At 69.0% G+C, this 16,566-nt stretch overlaps 2 protein-coding genes, 1 long non-coding RNA gene and 2 other non-coding genes across 7 annotated transcripts in view; 4 read left to right on the plus strand and 1 right to left on the minus strand.

Annotated features, from left to right (window-relative positions):
• LOC135443507 (uncharacterized) lies at positions 1 to 1,538 on the plus strand. Of its 2 annotated transcripts, none has more exons than XR_010439047.1 (3): positions 1 to 69; positions 534 to 748; positions 1,280 to 1,538. It is a non-coding gene; the product is annotated as an uncharacterized LOC135443507 (long non-coding RNA). The 2 variants fall into 2 exon arrangements; XR_010439048.1 differs by having other exon boundaries at positions 11 to 74.
• LOC135444738 (small nucleolar RNA SNORA9) lies at positions 315 to 443 on the plus strand. The gene has a single exon (XR_010439266.1). It is a non-coding gene; the product is annotated as a small nucleolar RNA SNORA9 (small nucleolar RNA).
• Positions 979 to 1,107, plus strand: LOC135444739 (small nucleolar RNA SNORA9). The gene has a single exon (XR_010439267.1). It is a non-coding gene; the product is annotated as a small nucleolar RNA SNORA9 (small nucleolar RNA).
• Positions 1,539 to 2,508: 970 nt separating the features above from the next.
• Positions 2,509 to 15,045, plus strand: PTPN23 (protein tyrosine phosphatase non-receptor type 23). Its single transcript, XM_064703699.1, has 25 exons — positions 2,509 to 2,692; positions 3,259 to 3,333; positions 3,459 to 3,586; positions 4,535 to 4,611; positions 4,717 to 4,766; positions 5,256 to 5,387; positions 5,743 to 5,823; positions 6,178 to 6,309; positions 6,462 to 6,509; positions 6,719 to 6,775; positions 6,915 to 6,973; positions 7,341 to 7,420; positions 7,534 to 7,648; positions 7,759 to 7,824; positions 7,931 to 8,076; positions 8,667 to 8,975; positions 9,889 to 10,043; positions 10,123 to 10,274; positions 10,505 to 10,684; positions 10,819 to 12,859; positions 12,954 to 13,135; positions 13,275 to 13,379; positions 13,996 to 14,134; positions 14,215 to 14,328; positions 14,398 to 15,045. Exons 1-25 carry the CDS (start codon positions 2,609 to 2,611, stop codon positions 14,941 to 14,943), a joined length of 5,253 nt encoding a protein of 1,750 aa, XP_064559769.1. The 5' UTR covers positions 2,509 to 2,608; the 3' UTR covers positions 14,944 to 15,045.
• Positions 15,046 to 15,094: 49 nt separating this feature from the next.
• The window catches only part of SCAP (SREBF chaperone), a 64,352-nt gene continuing 62,880 nt past the window's right edge, over positions 15,095 to 16,566 (minus strand). For both annotated transcript variants that reach the window (XM_064703705.1, XM_064703704.1), the window contains exon 23: positions 15,095 to 16,238. In XM_064703705.1, the coding sequence (XP_064559775.1) occupies positions 15,993 to 16,238 (246 nt within the window). In that variant the 3' untranslated portion in view covers positions 15,095 to 15,992. The remainder of the gene's footprint in view (positions 16,239 to 16,566) is intronic.

Genomic DNA, 16,566 nt, shown 5'->3' on the forward strand with positions numbered 1-16,566 from the left:
CTCTGCCCGCATGTCCGTGACGTCATCACGAGGCGCCCGCTCTCCCAGCCATGGCCGCCGCATCAGCAGGTGAGGTCGGTGGCGGCCCGTGCATATCCGACTCCATCCGCCGCCATCCGCGGCCCCCCGCCCCCGGGGCCGCCTCCGCGGGCCGCCGCACTTCCGATGGCTCCCGGGGCCGCGCGGGGTGCGGCGCTTCCCGCCCATCGTGCCCCGCCGCACTCGTGAGGGGCCGCGGTGCGTTCCGGGCAGGGCCGCCGGGGCTGTCGTGGGCCGTCCCCGGGGGTCGAGGCTCTCTCGGGAGCGGGTTCCCGCCGCAGGCTCCAGCATGGGGGGGCCTGGCGTGGCCCCTGCCATTCCTGTAGCGCTGCCAGAGCATCCCGGGGCCGTTTGAGGCCGCTCCCGGCGCTTCCCGGGGGCGGTCATAGAACCCTCGGACATGCCCGGGCTGGGTGGGACATGGCGGGACTGCGGGAGCCCGAAACCCCCGGGCGCGGTGGGGCCTGTGACATCCCTGCCCTTCTCTGTTCTAGGCTCCTGTTCCGAGGATCCAGAGGAATTCAGGATGCCACCGGGAAGAAGGAAATGGATTCAAGGCACCTAACACCGTAATTAGCCCGGTTTTGGTTAATTAAGGCTACCAAGGCCTCAGCCCCTCGTCTCCCAGGGCTGAAATTCCATGGGAATGCCGTGACTGAGACATGGAGCTCGGTCCTGGCAGGAGTTCCTTGCTGACACCACTGCCCAGGTGAGGGCCAGCCCCAGCTCTACCCGTGCTCCTTGGCTTCCCGGGGGGCTCTGCAGGGCTGGAATGCCCCGGGAATGTCGGGCAGCTCGGCTCCCGGGACCCTGCCAGGCCCTGGGCTGTCCCCGTGTCCCCCCTGGCTCCAGCAGGGCACTCCTGGAGTGCCACCGAGCTGCCAGTGCCTCCTGCAGAGCCCGGGATGTGCCATGCCCGGGCGCCCCGGGCCCTTCCCGCCGCAGGCTCCAGCATGGGGGGGCCTGGCGTGGCTCCCACCATTCCTGCAGCGCTGCCAGAGCATCCCGGGGCCGTTTGAGGCCGCTCCCGGCTCCTCCCGGGGGTGGTTATGGAAACCCTGGACACCCCGGGGGGGTTATGGACACCTGGACACCCCGGGGGGGTTATGGACATCCCGGGGGGAGTTATGGATATCCTGGGGGTGGTTATGGACGCCCCAGGCCCACTGGGATTTGGGGACAACAGGGGGTCCAGGGGCAGCAGGGCTGGTCACTGACATTGCTGCCTTTCCCTTTCCAGGCTCCCTCCGTAGTGATGCAGAGGGATCAGGAAGCCCCCGGAAGGAGGAAGCAGCTGCCAGGCTGTTGTAATTAACGCAGCTCTGTTAATGAGGCAGCAGGAGCTGTGTGCTGGGTGTCACCTGGCGGGACTCAGCTCAGCCCACCCTTCCTGGGCCCGTGATCCCACAGGGATCTGGGCAGAGGCCCTGTGGAAGAACCAGGAGGATTCAGCGACATCAGAGTCAGGGAATTAAACGTGAACTCGTAGTTTTAACGTGTTTTGACTCCAAAGCTTTTTTATTTTCTGCTTCTGGTAAAAAGGGATAAAGATTTAGTGGGATAAGGATTTAGTGGGAGGGGAAGGGGATGCTCCAGGTGCTGGAGCTGAGATTCTGCAGGGGAACAGGAGCCCACCCCGTGTCCCCAGGGTCACCTGGGATTGCTGTCCCTATGTTCCTAGCTCACGTGGCCCCATTTCCCTGAGCCACCTTGGGTCCTGGTGTCCCTTGTCCCTGAGCTCACGTCCTGTGTCCCCAGTCCCTGGGGCTGGAGTGGGTGGCTACAGAGCTGGGACAGGGACACAGGACAGGGGACAGGGACATGCTCGCTGTGAGGCAGGGCACAGTTCCCAATTGGAAGCCGTGACCCAGGTGTGCTCCTGCAGGGATCCTGGAAGCTGCTGAGGAGCTGCTGGGGTACCAGAACCCATCGAATAGCTCTGCTCATGTCTCAAACAACTAGGTTAATGCATCACTTAATTAACGGAGCAGATGGTTACGTTAACGGGTTAAATGCATTACTGGAGTCTTGTAGGATAAGCTCCTGTTACCCTGGTTGATCCATGTTGTTGGAGCAGCCCTGGGGCAGAACGAGGTGTACCTGGGACATCGGAGGCGTCCTAGAGCCCCAAATACCCAACGGGACATTGGGGGGCTGCGGGAGGTGGGGAGAAGGGTAATTAACGGAGTTACTAATTACAGCACCCCGATAGGGGAGCCTTGAAAGGGAGGGGCTAGGCGTGGCCTGTTGCCATGGTTATTGCCCCGCCTCCGGGGGAGGCGACAACTCCCCGCGACAACATCCGTGTTCTCCAATCAGCGGACGAGGCGTCCCCATGGCAACGGCGCTTGTCCCGCCCTTAATGGGCGTGGCCGCACCATCACCCCTTCCGAGTGGGCGGGGCGTGGGAACCGGCGCGAGGGGCGGGGCGAGGCGTCGCCATGGGAACGGGTCCGGAAGTGTCGCGCGGACTCGGTGTCCCGTGAACCCCCGCGCGCGGTTCCGGCGGGCCGGGCCGTGCCGGGAGCGGGGCCGGGATCGGGCCGGGCCGTGCCGGGAGCGGGCCGGGATGGAGGCCGTGCCCCGCATGCCCATGATCTGGCTCGACCTCAAGGAGGCCGGCGAGTTCGCCTTCAACGCCGCCGTCAAGAAGGTGGGGCCGGGCTGGGGCCGGCGGGGCCTGGGCGGGGCGGGGCCGGGAGGGAATCGGGGAGGTCCCGCTGCCTTCGGGGGGCCCGGGGCAGGAGGAACGGCGGGCGGGATGCCGGGGGGTCCCTGGAGCTGCCGGAGCTGGAGCTGGGGGTTTGGATCGGGTTGGGCAGCGAGGGACGGGAGGACGGGACCCTCCTGCACCGTGTCCGTGCCACCCCCGCGGGGCCCGGTGATTAATTAGTCACTTAATGAACGGCTATAAACAAACTCCGCCCCTATCCGCCGCTTCCTGTGCCACACAATTCATGGATGGGGAGGGCTGGGGGGTCCCCAGCCTTGTGTCGCTCCGCGCGCGGTTTTGCGGGGGACACGGGCGTGTCCTGGGAGTGTCCCCAACACACCTTGGGGCCGGGGGACCTTCTCTCCGCCCTTTAGTCCCTTTTCCAACCTCAGCCGTTCCCCGATCCCATTCCCCGAGCCGTCCGTGGGCGTGAAGCTCCCCGGTGTCCGGTGGCCGCTCCGGGGTCGGGAGGGGCTCGGGGCCGCTCAGCCTCTCTCCTCTCCCAGTTCGTGCTGAAGAACTATGGGGAGAACCCGGAGAGCTACAACGAGGAGCTGCGGAAGCTGGAGCTGCTCCGGCAGGTGAGGGGGGACCCTGGGGTGACCCTGGGGGGACCCTGGGGTGGCCCAGCCGCCCTCCCGGCCGGGGCTGCCCCTGTGCCCGTGCTGTGGCGCACGGAGCAGCCCGAGCCTGGCCCTGCTCGCAGAGCGCCGTCAGCGTGCCGCGGGACTTCGAGGGCTGCAGCACCCTGCGCAAGTACCTGGGGCAGCTGCACTTCCTGCAGAGCCGCATCCCCATGGGGCAGGGCCAGGAGGCCGCCGTGCCCGTCACATGGTGAGGGACGGGGTGGGATGGGGGATGTCTGGGGTGGGGATCCGGGATGGGGGCTGGGATGAGGGGCTGGGCTGGCATGGGGATCCAGGATGGGGGATCCAGGAGGGGATAGGATGGAGTATCTGGGATGGGGTATTGGGGACTGGGATGGGGGATCCGGGATGGGCTGGGTTATCTGGGATGGGGGAGGCTGGGTGGATGGCTGGGTTGGGATGGGATGGGATGGGGTAGGATGGGGGATCTAGGATGGGATAGGATGGGGTATTGGGGACTGGGATGGGGGATCCAGGATGGGGTATCTGGGAGGGGATGGGATAGGATGGGGTATCTGGGATGGGGAGGCTGGGATGGATGGCTTGGTTGGGATGGGATGGGGTAGGATGGGATAGGATGGGGTATTGGGGACTGGGATGGGGTATCTGGGAGGGGATGGGATGGGATAGGATGGGGTATCTGGGATGGATGACTGGGTTGGGATGGGATGGGATGGGTGATCTGGGATGGGGGAGGCTGGGATGGATGGCTGGGTTGGGATGGGATAGGATGGGGGATCCAGGATGGGATGGGGGAGAATGGGGGATCTGGGAGGGGATAGGATGGGGTATCAGGACTGGGATGGGGTATCTGGGATGGGGGACTGAGCTGTGCAGGATGTGGCCATGCCCATTCCCTGGGGAAGGGCTGCTCCAGGAACCCCCTGGGAATGTGGTCCTGCCCAGGGTGGCATTGGGGGATCCCAGGAACCCCTTGGGGATGACAGTGTCCTGCCTGGGGGGGCACAGGGGTGGCCCAGGGCACCTGTGGGGACTGGGGTCCTGCCCTGGGGAGCCCTTGGGGAATGGGGTCCTGCAGAGGGGGTCCCAGGGACCCTTGGGGAACGGGGTTCCCAGTAATTCCTGCTCCTGGGGGAATCCCTGGTTGCTCCCTGTCCTGTGCCCCTGCCCCCAGGACTGAGATCTTCTCGGGCAAGGCGGTGACACACGAGGACATCAAGTACGAGCAGGCCTGTGTCCTCTACAACCTGGGTGAGCCCCTGATTGCAGCAGCCCTGGGGCTCCCTGGCCCAAGCCCCCGTTCCCAGGGGTGCTGGGGTGTCCCTGCCCCGCTGAGCCCCCCCTGTCCCCCCACAGGAGCCCTGCACTCCATGCTGGGAGCCATGGACAAGCGCGTGTCCGAGGAGGTAACGACCCCTCTGTGCCTCTGGGGCACCTGGGCACTGCCAGCTGGGTGTGCTGGGCACTGGGGGGAACCTGGAACCTGTGGGCTTTGGGGTGTCCAGGTACAGGACATCGGGGGGCTGGAGCAGGGCTGGGGAGGGGGTGAGCACCAGGAGGGGACTCAGGGGGACCCTGGGGACAGGAGGGGACAGCCAGGGGGTCAGGCTCTGCTCCAAGGGGGTCAAACTCTGCTCCCAGGTAACAGGACAATAGGGAATGGCCTCAAGGGGAGGCTCAGGTGGATATTGGGAATGTTCCTCCTGGAAAAGTCTGTCCATCCCTGGCCCAGCTGCCCAGGGCAGTGCTGGAGTCCCCATTGCTGCAGGAATTTAAAAGCCCTGTGGATGTGGCACTTGGGGACATGGTCAGGGGTGGCCTTGGCAGTGCTGGGGGCTGGGTGGACTCCCTGATCTGGGAAATCTTCTCCAAACCCATCAATTCCATCCCCTCAGGGCATGAAGGTTTCCTGCACCCACTTCCAGTGTGCTGCTGGTGCCTTCACCTACCTGAGGGACCACTTCCCTCACTCCTACAGCGTGGACATGAGCCACCAGATCCTGAGCCTCAACATCAACCTCATGCTGGTAGGGACTGGGGGCACAGGGGCACTGCTGGCAGGGACGGGGGGCACTGGGACCCCCCCAGTGTGTCCATGGGGTTGGTGTTCCCCGTGCATCCAAGGGCACAGGACCCCAGTGTCCCCAGGGGCTCTCTGTGGGGTCTGGGCTCTCTCCCAGCATGGGGAAAGGAGGTTTTGGGGGCACTGGGGGATCAGGGAAGGCTCAGTGCCATTCCTGGGCTCTCCAAGCACCCTCAGGGCTGCTATTCCCTCTGCCATATTCACCCCTTGGGAAAGGGCTGGAGCCAGTGGGTGCTGCCAGGGGTCTGGGCTGTCCCAAGGCTCGGGGACGCTCAGCATTCCTCTCTTGTCCCCTGCAGGGCCAGGCACAGGAGTGTCTCCTGGAGAAGTCCATGCTGGACAACAGGAAGAGCTTCCTCGTGGCCCGGATCAGTGCCCAGGTGAGCCCTGAGGAGCTGCACAGGGGCTGGGGCAAGGGCCTGGCAATGGGCAGGACACAGGAATGGGAGTACTGGCAGGGAATTCCTGGCTGTGAGGTGGCTGAGGGACTGGGATGGAATTCCCAGAGCAGCTGTGGCTGCCCCTGGCTCCCTGGCAGTGCCCAAGGCCAGGCTGGATGGGGCTGGGAGCAGCCTGGGCTGGTGACAGTCCCTGGGTGGGGTCCCAAACACATCTCTGAATTCCCCAACCATTCCTGTGGGTGATGCAAGTCCTTGGGCTGGTGCTGGTGATTCCCCTGCCCTGGTTCCCCTGGGAGCTGGAGTTCTGGAGTTGTCCCCTGTCCCTCTGCACAGGTGGTGGATTACTACAAGGAGGCCTGCCGGGCCCTGGAGAACTCAGAGACAGCCTCGCTGCTGGGCAAGATCCAGAAGGACTGGAAGAAGCTGGTGCAAATGAAAATCTATTACTTTGCTGCTGTGGCCCACGTGAGTGAGGGGGAGCTGGGGCTGGGGGGCTCTGCCTGTGCCCCCACCCCACCTCAGGGTGCTCCTGCCAACCCTGGCTGCTCCCTGGGGCTTTCCTGCCCCCTCACAGCTCTCCCTGGAGTCACAGAGCTCTGATCCCACTTTTCTTCCAGCTGCACATGGGGAAACAGGCCGAGGAGCAGCAGAAGTTTGGGGAGAGGGTGAGTGGGGCTGTGTCATCCCATTTCATCCTCCAGCCTCTGGAGCGGGGTCCTGGAAGGGGCTTGTGTGCTGGAGGAGGTTGGGTGTCCACGGCTGTGTGCTGTGTCCTGCCAGGGCCTGGCTGCTCTGGGAGGGCCGTGGGGAGCTCTGGCCCTGTGCAGAGCCAGGGCAGTGCCCCCATGGCAACCCCAGCCCTGCTCTCCCACAGGTCATCTACTTCCAGAGCGCTCTGGACAAGCTCAACGAGGCCATCAAGCTGGCCAAGGTGTGTCCTGCCCTCTGGGCCTGGGGGCTTTCCCTCCCAGCTGGGCCCTGGGCTGCAGCAGCAGGGCTGGGGTCAGGTCCAGGTCTCTCTGATCCCATTGGGAGCGCTCAGACAGAAATTCCCACTCTGACTCCCACAGGGCCAGCCTGAGACCGTGCAGGAAGCACTGAGGTTCACCATGGATGTCATTGGTGGGAAGTGAGTCTGAGGGGCCCCCAGGGTGTCTCCATCCTTTTCCAGGGGTCTGGAATGTTGGTGGGCAGGGAGCCTGGGGAGCGTTCCTGGTGTCCTGATGTGCAGAGCCCAGCCCTGTGGGTGGGTGGATGGATGGATGGGATGGATTGGATGGATGGGATGGATGGATGGATGGGATGGATGGGATGGATGGATGGGATGGATGGGATGGATGGATGGATGGATGGATGGATGGATGGATGGCTGGCTGCTGTGGGGATTGCTGGAGCAATCCCAGGAGAGCCAGGGGGGCTGAGCCCATTGGGAGTGAGCTTAGGGAGGCAGGAATGCCACCTGCTCCTTCTCTGCCAGCATCACTTCCCATTCCCAGGTACAATTCAGCCAAAAAGGACAATGACTTCATCTACCACGAGGCCGTGCCCGCGCTGGACACTCTGCAGTCTGTCAAAGGTCAGGGGGGCTTTGGGCCCTGGGGACAGGGAGCTGCTGGCATTGAGGGGAGCAGCCCATTGGGAGCTGTCCCAGCCCTTCGGGAGCTGTCCCAGCCCAGGTGTGTCCCTCAGGTGCCCCCTTGGTGAAGGCTCTGCCCGTGAACCCCACGGACCCCGCGGTCACCGGCCCCGACATCTTTGCCAAGCTGGTGCCCATGGCTGCCCACGAGGCCTCGTCCCTGTACAGGTGTGTCCTGCTCAGCCCTGCAGGTGTGTCTGGGCTGGAGCTGGGGCTGTGAGCCTGCTGGCTGTTTCCCTGCGCTCATGCACTGCTCTGCTCTGCTCTGTCTGTCCCAGCGAGGAGAAGGCCAAGCTGCTGCGGGACGTGATGGCCAAGATCGAAGCCAAGAACGAAGTGCTGGAGTACGTGAGGGGCCCGGCCCTTCTGCCCCACGGGGTCCCACCGGTGCTCCTGAGCCTCTGGGGCGGGGACACTGCCACCCCTCAGGGGCCCCTCTGTGTCCCACAGCCAGTTCATGGACTCCATGCAGCTGGACCCCGAGACCGTGGACAACCTGGACATGTACAACCACATCCCGCCCGTGCTGATGGAGAAATGCGCCGCGCTCAGCGTGCGCCCCGACACCGTGCGCAACCTCGTGCAGTCCATGCAGGGTGAGGGGCTGGGGCTGGCACTGCTCCATGGGGGCTGGGGGCTGGAACTGCTCTCTGCTGGGGGCTGGCAGACCTGGGTTCTGGGGGCTGGCGCTGCTCCTGGCTGGGGCTGGGGGCTGGAACTGCTCCATGGGGGCTGGGGGCTGGCGCTGCTCCTGGCTGGGGCTGGGGGCTGGAACTGCTCCATGGGGGCTGGGGGCTGGAACTGCTCCTGACTGGGGGCTGGCACTGCTTCTGACTGGGGCTGGGGGCTGGTACTGCTCCCTATGGGGGGCTGGCACTGCTCTCTGCCAGGGGGCTGGGGGCCTGGGGTCAGCATCACTCCCTGCCCAAGGTGTTGGGAATGTTCTCACCGATGGCTGGTTCTGTACTGGCACCAATTCCTGAATCCCAAAGCATTTTCCCTGTGGGATGGGAGGGGGGATGACCCCAAGGGCAGGGGTGCCCATCACCCCAATGCCTGGGCTGCCGTGTCCCTCCTCTGGCCGCCCACAGCCAGGTTTATCCTGGAGCTGCCGTGTCCCTGCCTGGCTCCAGGCCTGAGCAGGCAGGAGGTGGCCCCACGCCCACCACCCCCCGTGCCCCCCCAGTGCTCTCCGGGGTTTTCACGGACGTGGAGGCGTCGCTGAAGGAGATCCGGGACCTGCTGGAGGAGGACGAGGCGCAGGAGCGCAAGCTGCAGGAGCTGCTGGGGAGGGTCCCGCCGGCCCCCGCCTCCCCCCCGGGGCTGGCCGAGGTCAGCAAGGAGTGCTCCAAGTACCTGGAGCTGCACGAGAAGGCGAGTTTCACCAACACCGAGCTGCACCGCGCCATGAACCTGCACCTGGGCAACCTGCGCCTGCTCGGCGGGCCCCTGGAGCAGGTGCGGGCTGCGCTGCCCACCCCCACGCTGTCCGAAGGTGAGTGCTGCCCTGGGGGCTGGCAGTGTCCCCCGGGGCTGGGGCAGGCAGGGCTGTGCCCTTTGTGTGCCCCCTGGGCTGGGGGAGGCAGGGCTGTGCCCTTTGTGTGCCCCGGGGCTGGGGAGGGACCCTTGTGTGCCCCCCTTGGGCTGGGGCAGGCAGGGCTGTGCCCTTTGTGTGCCCCCGGGGCTGGGGGAGACAGAGCTGTACCCTTTGTGTGCCCCCGGGGCTGGGGCAGGCAGGGCTGTGACCCTTGTGTGCCCCCCTTGGGCTGGGGGAGACAGGGCTGTGCCCTTGTGTGCCCCCTGGGCTGGGGCAGGCAGGGCTGTGCCCTTTGTGTGCCCCCTGGGCTGGGGCAGGCAGGGCTGTGCCCTTTGTGTCCCTCTGGGCTGGGGCAGGCAGGGCTGTGCCCTTTGTGTCCCTCTGGGCTGGGGCAGGCAGGGCTGTGCCCTTTGTGTCCCTCTGGGCTGGGGGAGACAGAGCTGTCCCTCTCCGTGTCCCCTGGATGTCCCCATGTGTCACCTGGCACTGGCACCATCCGTGTCAGCATGGTGGGGGTTTGTCCCCAGGGAACAAGAGTGGGTCCTGTTTGGGGACAGAGGGGACAGCGGCTGTCCCAGCCAAGGCCTGGCTGTGCAGTTCCCACCCCGCGGGTCCTGTTTGGGGGCAGAGGGGACAGCGGCTGTGCCAGCCAAGGCCTGGCTGTGCAGATCCCACCCGCGGGTCCTGTTTGGGGACAGAGGGGACAGTGGCTGTGCCAGCCAAGGCCTGGCTGTGCAGTTCCCACCCTGCGGGTCCTGTTTGGGGACAGAGGGGACAGCGGCTGTCCCAGCCAAGGCCTGGCTGTGCAGATCCCACCCCGCGGGTTCCCTGCGGTTCCTGGGCCCCGCCCCTGACCCCGCCCCACCCCCAGACGACAAACAGGTGCTGCAGAACCTGAAGCGGATCCTGGCCAAGGTGCAGGAGATGCGGGACCAGCGGATGTCCCTGGAGCAGCAGCTGCGGGAGATGATCCAGAAGGACGACATCACCACCTCGCTGGTCACCACCGACCGCTCCGAGATGAAGGTGGGCCTGGGGACACCCCCGTGCCCCCTCGGGGGCCGCTCTGTCCCACAGCCCCACGGACCCCCCCGTGTCCCTGCAGAAGCTCTTTGAGGAGCAGCTGAAGAAGTACGACCAGCTCAAGGTGTACCTGGAGCAGAACCTGGCTGCCCAGGAGAACGTGCTCAAGGCCCTGACTGACGCCAACGTCAAATACGCGGCCGTGCGCAAGGCCCTGGCCGAGGTGGAGCACAAGTGAGTGGGGAGGGGGCTCTCAGTGCCCAGGAACAGCCCCCACCCCCTGGGACAGGTGTGGGGCCACCACCAGCTTCTCCTGTCCCGCCCCACTGCTGGGGCTGTGGTGGCTTTGTGCTGTCCTTGTCCCAAACCAGTGGGAACCAGGGGGTCCCACAGGTGCCTGGAGCCGGGTGCCCACCTTCACCCTGGCCCTGCGTCCTGCTGAGCCCCTCCGTGCCCTGTCCCAGGTGGAACACGACCGTGCAGACCCTGGTGGCCTCCTACGAGGCCTATGAGGACCTGATGAAGAAGTCCCAGGAGGGGAAGGATTTCTACACGGACCTGGAGGGGAAGGCGGCCAAGCTGCTGGAGCGGGCACGGGCAGCGTGCCAGGCCAGCGAGGCACACCGGCAGCAGCTGCTGGAGAGGTGGGTGGGCACAGAGACCCCCGGGGGCAGAAGGGCTTTGGGAGCTGTGGGTGGTGGGCAGGGGCAGGGCTGCTGGTGCCCGTGGGGCAGTGGGGGCAGCACCCGGCCCCACAATGAGCCCCCTGTCCCCCCAGGGAGCTGAAGAAGCAGCCGCCCCCCCGGCCCACGGCCCCCAAGCCCCCCCTGCAGAAGAAGCCGCTGGACGAGGCCGGGGGCGCCGAGGCGGCCGAGCTGGGCTCGCTGGTGCTGCAGGAGCTGCCGGAGGAGCTGCGGAGCCTCCCCCCGGAGCTGCTGCCCGCGCCCCTGGCCCAGCTGCCGCCCCCGGCGCTGGCCGCCCTGCCCGGGGGGCTGCGGCCCGCCGAGCCCTTCCTGCTGCCGGCGGGGGTGGCCAGCGCCCCGCTGCCCCCGCTGGCGCCCACGCCGCCCTTCCCGGGCCACTACCGCCTGCCCGGGGCTCCCGCCGTGCCCGGGCCCTTCCCCGCCCCCGGGGGCGTCCCGGGGCAGCTCCTGCAGCCCTCGGCCCCGGCTGGGCCCGTCCCCGGCGCCCCCGGCCCCGCCGCGCCCCAGCTCTTCCCGGCCGCGCCGCTGATCCGTGCCCCGACACAGCCGCCCTTCGTGGGGAGCCCCCACGCTGTACCCCCGCGCTCGTCCCCCCAGCACGGGGCACTGCCCGCCCCCGCCTACGGCCTGGCCCAGCCCGGCCCGGCCCCCGCCCCGCTCCGCCCGCCCGTGCCCGGGGCAGCGCCCGCGGGGGCCCAGCCGGGCCTGGGGGGCCACGAGCCCCCGGGCAGCGCCCGCCCGGCCACCACCACGGTGGACAGCGTGCAGGCGCCCATCCCCAGCTGCTCCGTGCCGCCCCGGGGCCCCTTCCTGCCCGCCCAGCGCCCGGCGGGGCCCCCGGCGCCCTTCCCCTACACGGCGGGCGGGGTGCAGCCCTTCGGGGCGCCGGCCCCGGCCCCCTTCCCCCCGGCGCAGCCCCCGCCCGCCTTCGCCCAGGGCCCGCAGCAGTTCCCGCCGGCTCCGTTCCTGCCCCCGGGCCGAGCCCAGGCCCCTCTGCCCTTCCAGCAGCCGCCCCGCGTGCCCCTGGCGGCCCCGGCCCCGTTCCCCCAGCAGCAGCAGCAGCAGCAGCAGCAGCAGCGATTCCCCGCCCCGGGGGCGCCGCTGCCCCCGCCGGCCCCGGCGCGGCCCCCGCTGCCCCCGCAGCTCTACCAGCTCCCCGGGCAGGAGCAGCTGCCCCCCGCGGGCCTGGCCCCGCACCCGGGGCCCGTGCCCTTCCCCAGGCCCCCCGCCCCGAGCGGCGCCCCGGCCCTGGGCGGGCTCCAGCCGGCGCCCCCCGCGTCCCCCGCGCTGCCCTTCTGCCCCAGCCCGGCTCCCCCCGGGGCCCCGCTGCCCCCCGGCACCATGGCCCTCGGTCCGCCCGCCGCTCCCGCCCCGCCCAGCCAGGCCCCTTCTCCCGGGCCGCTGCCGGGGGCCGTGCCGGTCCCGGGCCCGCTGGTGCCGTCCCCGGCGCCGTCCCCGTCCCCAGCGCTGCCCATGCAGCCCCCGGCGCCGCGGCCGCCCCCGGCGCTGCCCCCGGCGGGCCCCGCGGAGCCGCCGTTCCCGCGGCAGAGCCCCTGCCCCGCCGACCTGCTGTCGTCCAGCCCCGAGAGCCAGCCCGGCGGCTCGGCCGCGCCCGGGGGGCTGCTGCAGCCCACCAAGGCGGGCCCGCAGGAGGGGCAGCGGCCGCGGGCCGTGCAGCTCATCGAGGCCGACCCGTACGCGGAGCCCGAGCGCGTGCGGCGGCTGCTGGCGGAGCTGGAGCGGTTCCGCGGCCTGGCCGAGCGGCTGGAGCGGCCCGCGCCCGGCGGCGGCTCCGAGCTGGACGCGCTCTGGAAGGAGCTGCAGGAGGCGCAGGAGCGCGACGCCCGGCAGCGCTCCATCGCCATCGCCCGCTGCTACTCCATGAAGAACCGGCACCAGGACATCATGCCCTACGACCGCAACCGCGTCGTGCTGCGCTCGGGCAAGGACGACTACATCAACGCCAGCCGCGTGGAGGACCTGTCCCCGTACTGCCCCGCGCTCATCGCCACGCAGGCCCCGCTGCTCGGCACCGCCGCCGACTTCTGGCTCATGATCTACGAGCAGAAGGTGTCCGTGGTGGTCATGCTCGTGTCCGAGCAGGAGCTGGACAAGGTGCGCTCTGTCCCGTCCCGCGTTCGGGCCGTGCTGCCCGGTGCCCCGCGGGGCCCGAGGCTCCCGGCCGTGCTGACGGCCCGTTCCCCGGCAGAAGGTGCTCCGGTACTTCCCGTCGGAGCGGGGCCAGCCCGTGGCGCACGGGCCCCTGAGCGTGGTGCTCACCAGCCTGCGGGTGACCCCCACGCACGTGGAGCGGATGCTGACGCTGCAGTACCGGGACCAGAGCCTCAAACGGACCGTGGCCCACCTCCAGTTCACCTCCTGGCCTGAGCTGTGCGTGGGGGACAAGGGGGGGCCGTGGTCTTCTGTGGGGGCGGTTCTGGGACCTCGGCTGTGGCACTGGGGAGGTGTTTGGGCAGCCCTGACCGGTCAGGAGGGCTGAGTGTGGAGCGAGTGTGTGTCCCCACCGCAGGGGCCTGCCCGACAGCAAGGGGAGCCTGCTGCGCTTCATCCAGGAGGTGCACGGCCACTACCTGCACCAGCGGCCGCTGCACACGCCGGTGGTGGTGCACTGCAGGTGAGCGGGGCTGGGGGAGAGAGCCGGGGCTGCCCCTCCTGTCCCGGTCTGTCACGGCTCGGGGGGCTCTGTCACGGCTCGGGGGGTTCTGTCACGGCTCGGGGGGCTCTGTCATTGCTGGGGGGTCTGTCATTGTCACGGCTCGGGTGTGTGTGTCTGTCACGGCTCGAGTGGGTCTGTCACGGCTCGGGGGCTCTGTCACGGCTCGGGTGGGTCTGTCATTGTCACGGCTCGGGGGCACTCGTACGGCTCGGGGGGTCTGTCCTTGGTGCACGGCTCGGGGCTCTGCCACGGATCGGGGGTGTGTGTCTATCATGGATCGGGGGTCTGTCACGGCTCGGGGGGCTCTGTCATTGCTTGGGGGTCTGTCACGGCTCGGGGGTCTGTCACGGCTCGGGGGCTCTGTCACGGCTCGGGGGTCTCTGTCACGGCTCGGGTGTTGTCTGTCATTGCTCGGGGGTCTGTCATGCTCCGGGTTCGTGTCCGGCTCGGGGCTCGCCACGGTCGGGGTGTGTGTCTATCATGGATCCGGGGTCTGTCACTGCTCGGGGGTCTGTCATTGCTTGGGGGTCTGTCACGGCTCGGGGGCTCTGTCACGGCTCGGGGGTCTCCGCAGCTCCGGCGTGGGCCGCACCGGCGCGTTCTGCCTGCTGTACGCGGCCGTGCAGGAGGTGGAGGCCGGGAACGGCATCCCGGACCTGGCGCAGCTGGTGCGGCGGATGCGGCAGCAGCGCAAGCACATGCTGCAGGAGAAGGTACTGGGGGGAGGCTGCGGGCCCGGGGGCGTGGGGGCTGCACCCCCGGGCCTCACCGTGTGCCCTCCCGTCCCCTGCAGCTGCACCTCAAGTTCTGCTTCGAGGCCGTGCTGCTCCACGCCGAGCAGGTGCTGCTGCGCCACGGCGTGGGCGGCCCCAGCCTGGCCAAGCCCCCCAACAGCACCTCGCCCAAGGTGGGTATGGGGGCGGGCCGGGGGGCTCTGGGGAGCCCTGCCGGGGCTCACGGCGCCGCTGTCCCCCAGCTGTACTTCCAGCAGGACCCGCAGGACCTGGTGCTGGGCGGGGACGTGCCCATCAGCTCCATCCAGGCCACCATCGCCAAGCTCAGCATCAAGCCGGGGGCGCCCAGCGCCGAGCCCGGGGAGGGCTGGGGGGCGGAGCCCGGCCCCGCTCCGGAGCCCGCGGAGCCCGAGGCGCCGCTGCCCGTCCCTGACGGCCTCGTGGACGGCGTCGGTGCCCCCGAGCCCGAGCCCCCCGCCCCGGGGCCGCCCCTCCCCGAGGCTGACGCTGAGAGCAGCAACCACGTCGGGGGAGGGGAGAGCCCCGAGGGGCCGGGGGGGCCGCCGGAGCCCCCCGCTGCCCCCCCGGCCTCCTCCTCCTCCTCCCTGGAGCTCCTGGCCTCGCTGACGCCCGAGGCCTTCAGCCTGGACGCGTCCCTCAAGGGCAAGCAGCGCATGAACAAGCAGAACTTCCTGCAGGCACAGCCGGGCGAGGGGCTCCGGGCGCCCCGGCCCAGCGACGACCCCCTCAGCATGCTCGACCCCCTCTGGACCCTCAACAAGGCGTGAGGGGGGCGGGGGCCCCCCGGCCCCCAGCCCCACTTTGTTTGACTCCGGGTAGAACTGACTTTTTCAGCTCTTTGCTACTAAAATAAAGCGAGTTTATCTGCAGGGCCGGGCCCTGGTGCTGGCGGCGCGGGGGGTCAGGGCCGGGCCAGACTCGGGTTAGTTCCGTTTAATGGATGTTCTGCACACGTTATAAAACACGATCGGTACAAAAAGCGTCCCCTGTACAGCACAAAGGTACAGCTGGGCGAAGGCCACCCGCGGGGGCTGGGCCGGGGTCCCGGGGGTCCCCCCGCCCCGGCCGGCGCCGCCCCTACAATCACCGGGGGTCGGGAACGGGCGCTTCGGGGCGGGAGGGCCGGGCCGGGAGCCCCGGGGCTGCAGCGGGGCCCGGCCCGAGCTCGGGGGAGCCCCGGGGCTGCCCCGTTCCTGGCTGTGCTCGTTGGTCCCGCTGTGCCCCGCTCGGGTCCCTCCCCAGCGCCCGCTCCCAACCTGAGAAAAGCCTCCCCTGGCCCCGCGGCGGGAGGAGGAGGAAGGGGAGGAGGAGGAAGGTGCTATTGCTGCAGCCGGGGCGCAGGAGGGAGCCGGGCAGGGCAGCTGTGCCAGGGCACGGCGAGGGCAGCGCTGCCGGGGCTGGGCCCCCGCGCCCCCCGCCCCAATAAATAACTATTTACAGCGTATAAATAAATAGAGTGGGGGCAGCTGCGGCCCCGGGCGGGCCCTGCCGCGCCCTAAGGCACGTGGGGGCCGAGCCGCGCCCGGGACGGGCCCGTCCTGGTCCCGGGGCCGGGGCTGGCCGAGGGCCGCTCTGTGTCCCGGGGCGGGACAGCCACCGCCGTGTGTCCGGCCCGGGAGCCAGCACACCGTCCCCGCTCTGCCCTGTCCCGCCCCGTGTCCCTCCGCACCATCGCGCTGCCGGGGGCCCCGAGACCGCTTGGAAGATTCCGGACCGGGGGGAGCACAGGAGGGCGGCGGCCCCGCCCCGCTCGGTGACCGGAGCCGCGGCCCCTGTCCGGCACAGCCCCAGCCCCGCCTCAGTCCCCTCCTCCTGCTCAGTCCAACTTCTCCAGCACCGAGGGCACGTAGACCAGGCTGAGCTCGCTGCCGAAGTTGCAGACGATGGCGGCGTTCTCCAGCACCAGGATCTGCCGCGCCGGCTGCGACTCGTTGCTCTTGCCCAGGTAGACGGTCTGGAGCAGGTCCCCGTAGCCGATGTCCCAGAAGGACACGCAGCCCTGGCCCCCCGTCACCAGCAGGTTGTCCGAGATGACGCCCAGGCTGGCGCCGCAGCCCAGCTCCTGCGGGACGGAGGTGAGAGCTGAGCTCCGGGGTGTGAGTGGAGCTCCAGGGTGTGAGTGGGACGGAGGTGAGAGCTGAGCTCCGGGGCTGAGAGCCGAGCTCCGGGGGTGTGAGTGGAGCTCCAGGGGTGAGAGCTGAGCTCCGGGGCTGGAGCGGGACAGAGGGTGAGAGCTGAGCTCCGGGGCTGAGAGCTGAGCTCCGGGGCTGAGAGCCGAGCTCCGGGGTTGGAGCGGGACAGAGGGTGAGAGCTGAGCTCCGGGGGTGAGAGCTGAGCTCCGGGGGCTGGAGCGGGACAGAGGGTGAGAGCTGAGCTCCGGGGGCTGGAGC

Source organism: Zonotrichia leucophrys, chromosome 2, assembly GCF_028769735.1.
Source record: "Zonotrichia leucophrys gambelii isolate GWCS_2022_RI chromosome 2, RI_Zleu_2.0, whole genome shotgun sequence".
NCBI lineage: Eukaryota > Metazoa > Chordata > Aves > Passeriformes > Passerellidae > Zonotrichia > Zonotrichia leucophrys.

Excerpts from the sequence above, each read along its gene's own strand:
- PTPN23 (XM_064703699.1), top strand. The coding sequence starts at position 2,609 with ATGGAGGCCGTGCCCCGCATGCCCATGATCTGGCTCGACCTCAAGGAG. Across the intron at positions 5,824-6,177 it reads TGGCCCGGATCAGTGCCCAG|GTGGTGGATTACTACAAGGA; the intron begins GTGAGCCCTGAG and ends CCCTCTGCACAG. Across the intron at positions 6,310-6,461 it reads ACTTTGCTGCTGTGGCCCAC|CTGCACATGGGGAAACAGGC; the intron begins GTGAGTGAGGGG and ends CTTTTCTTCCAG.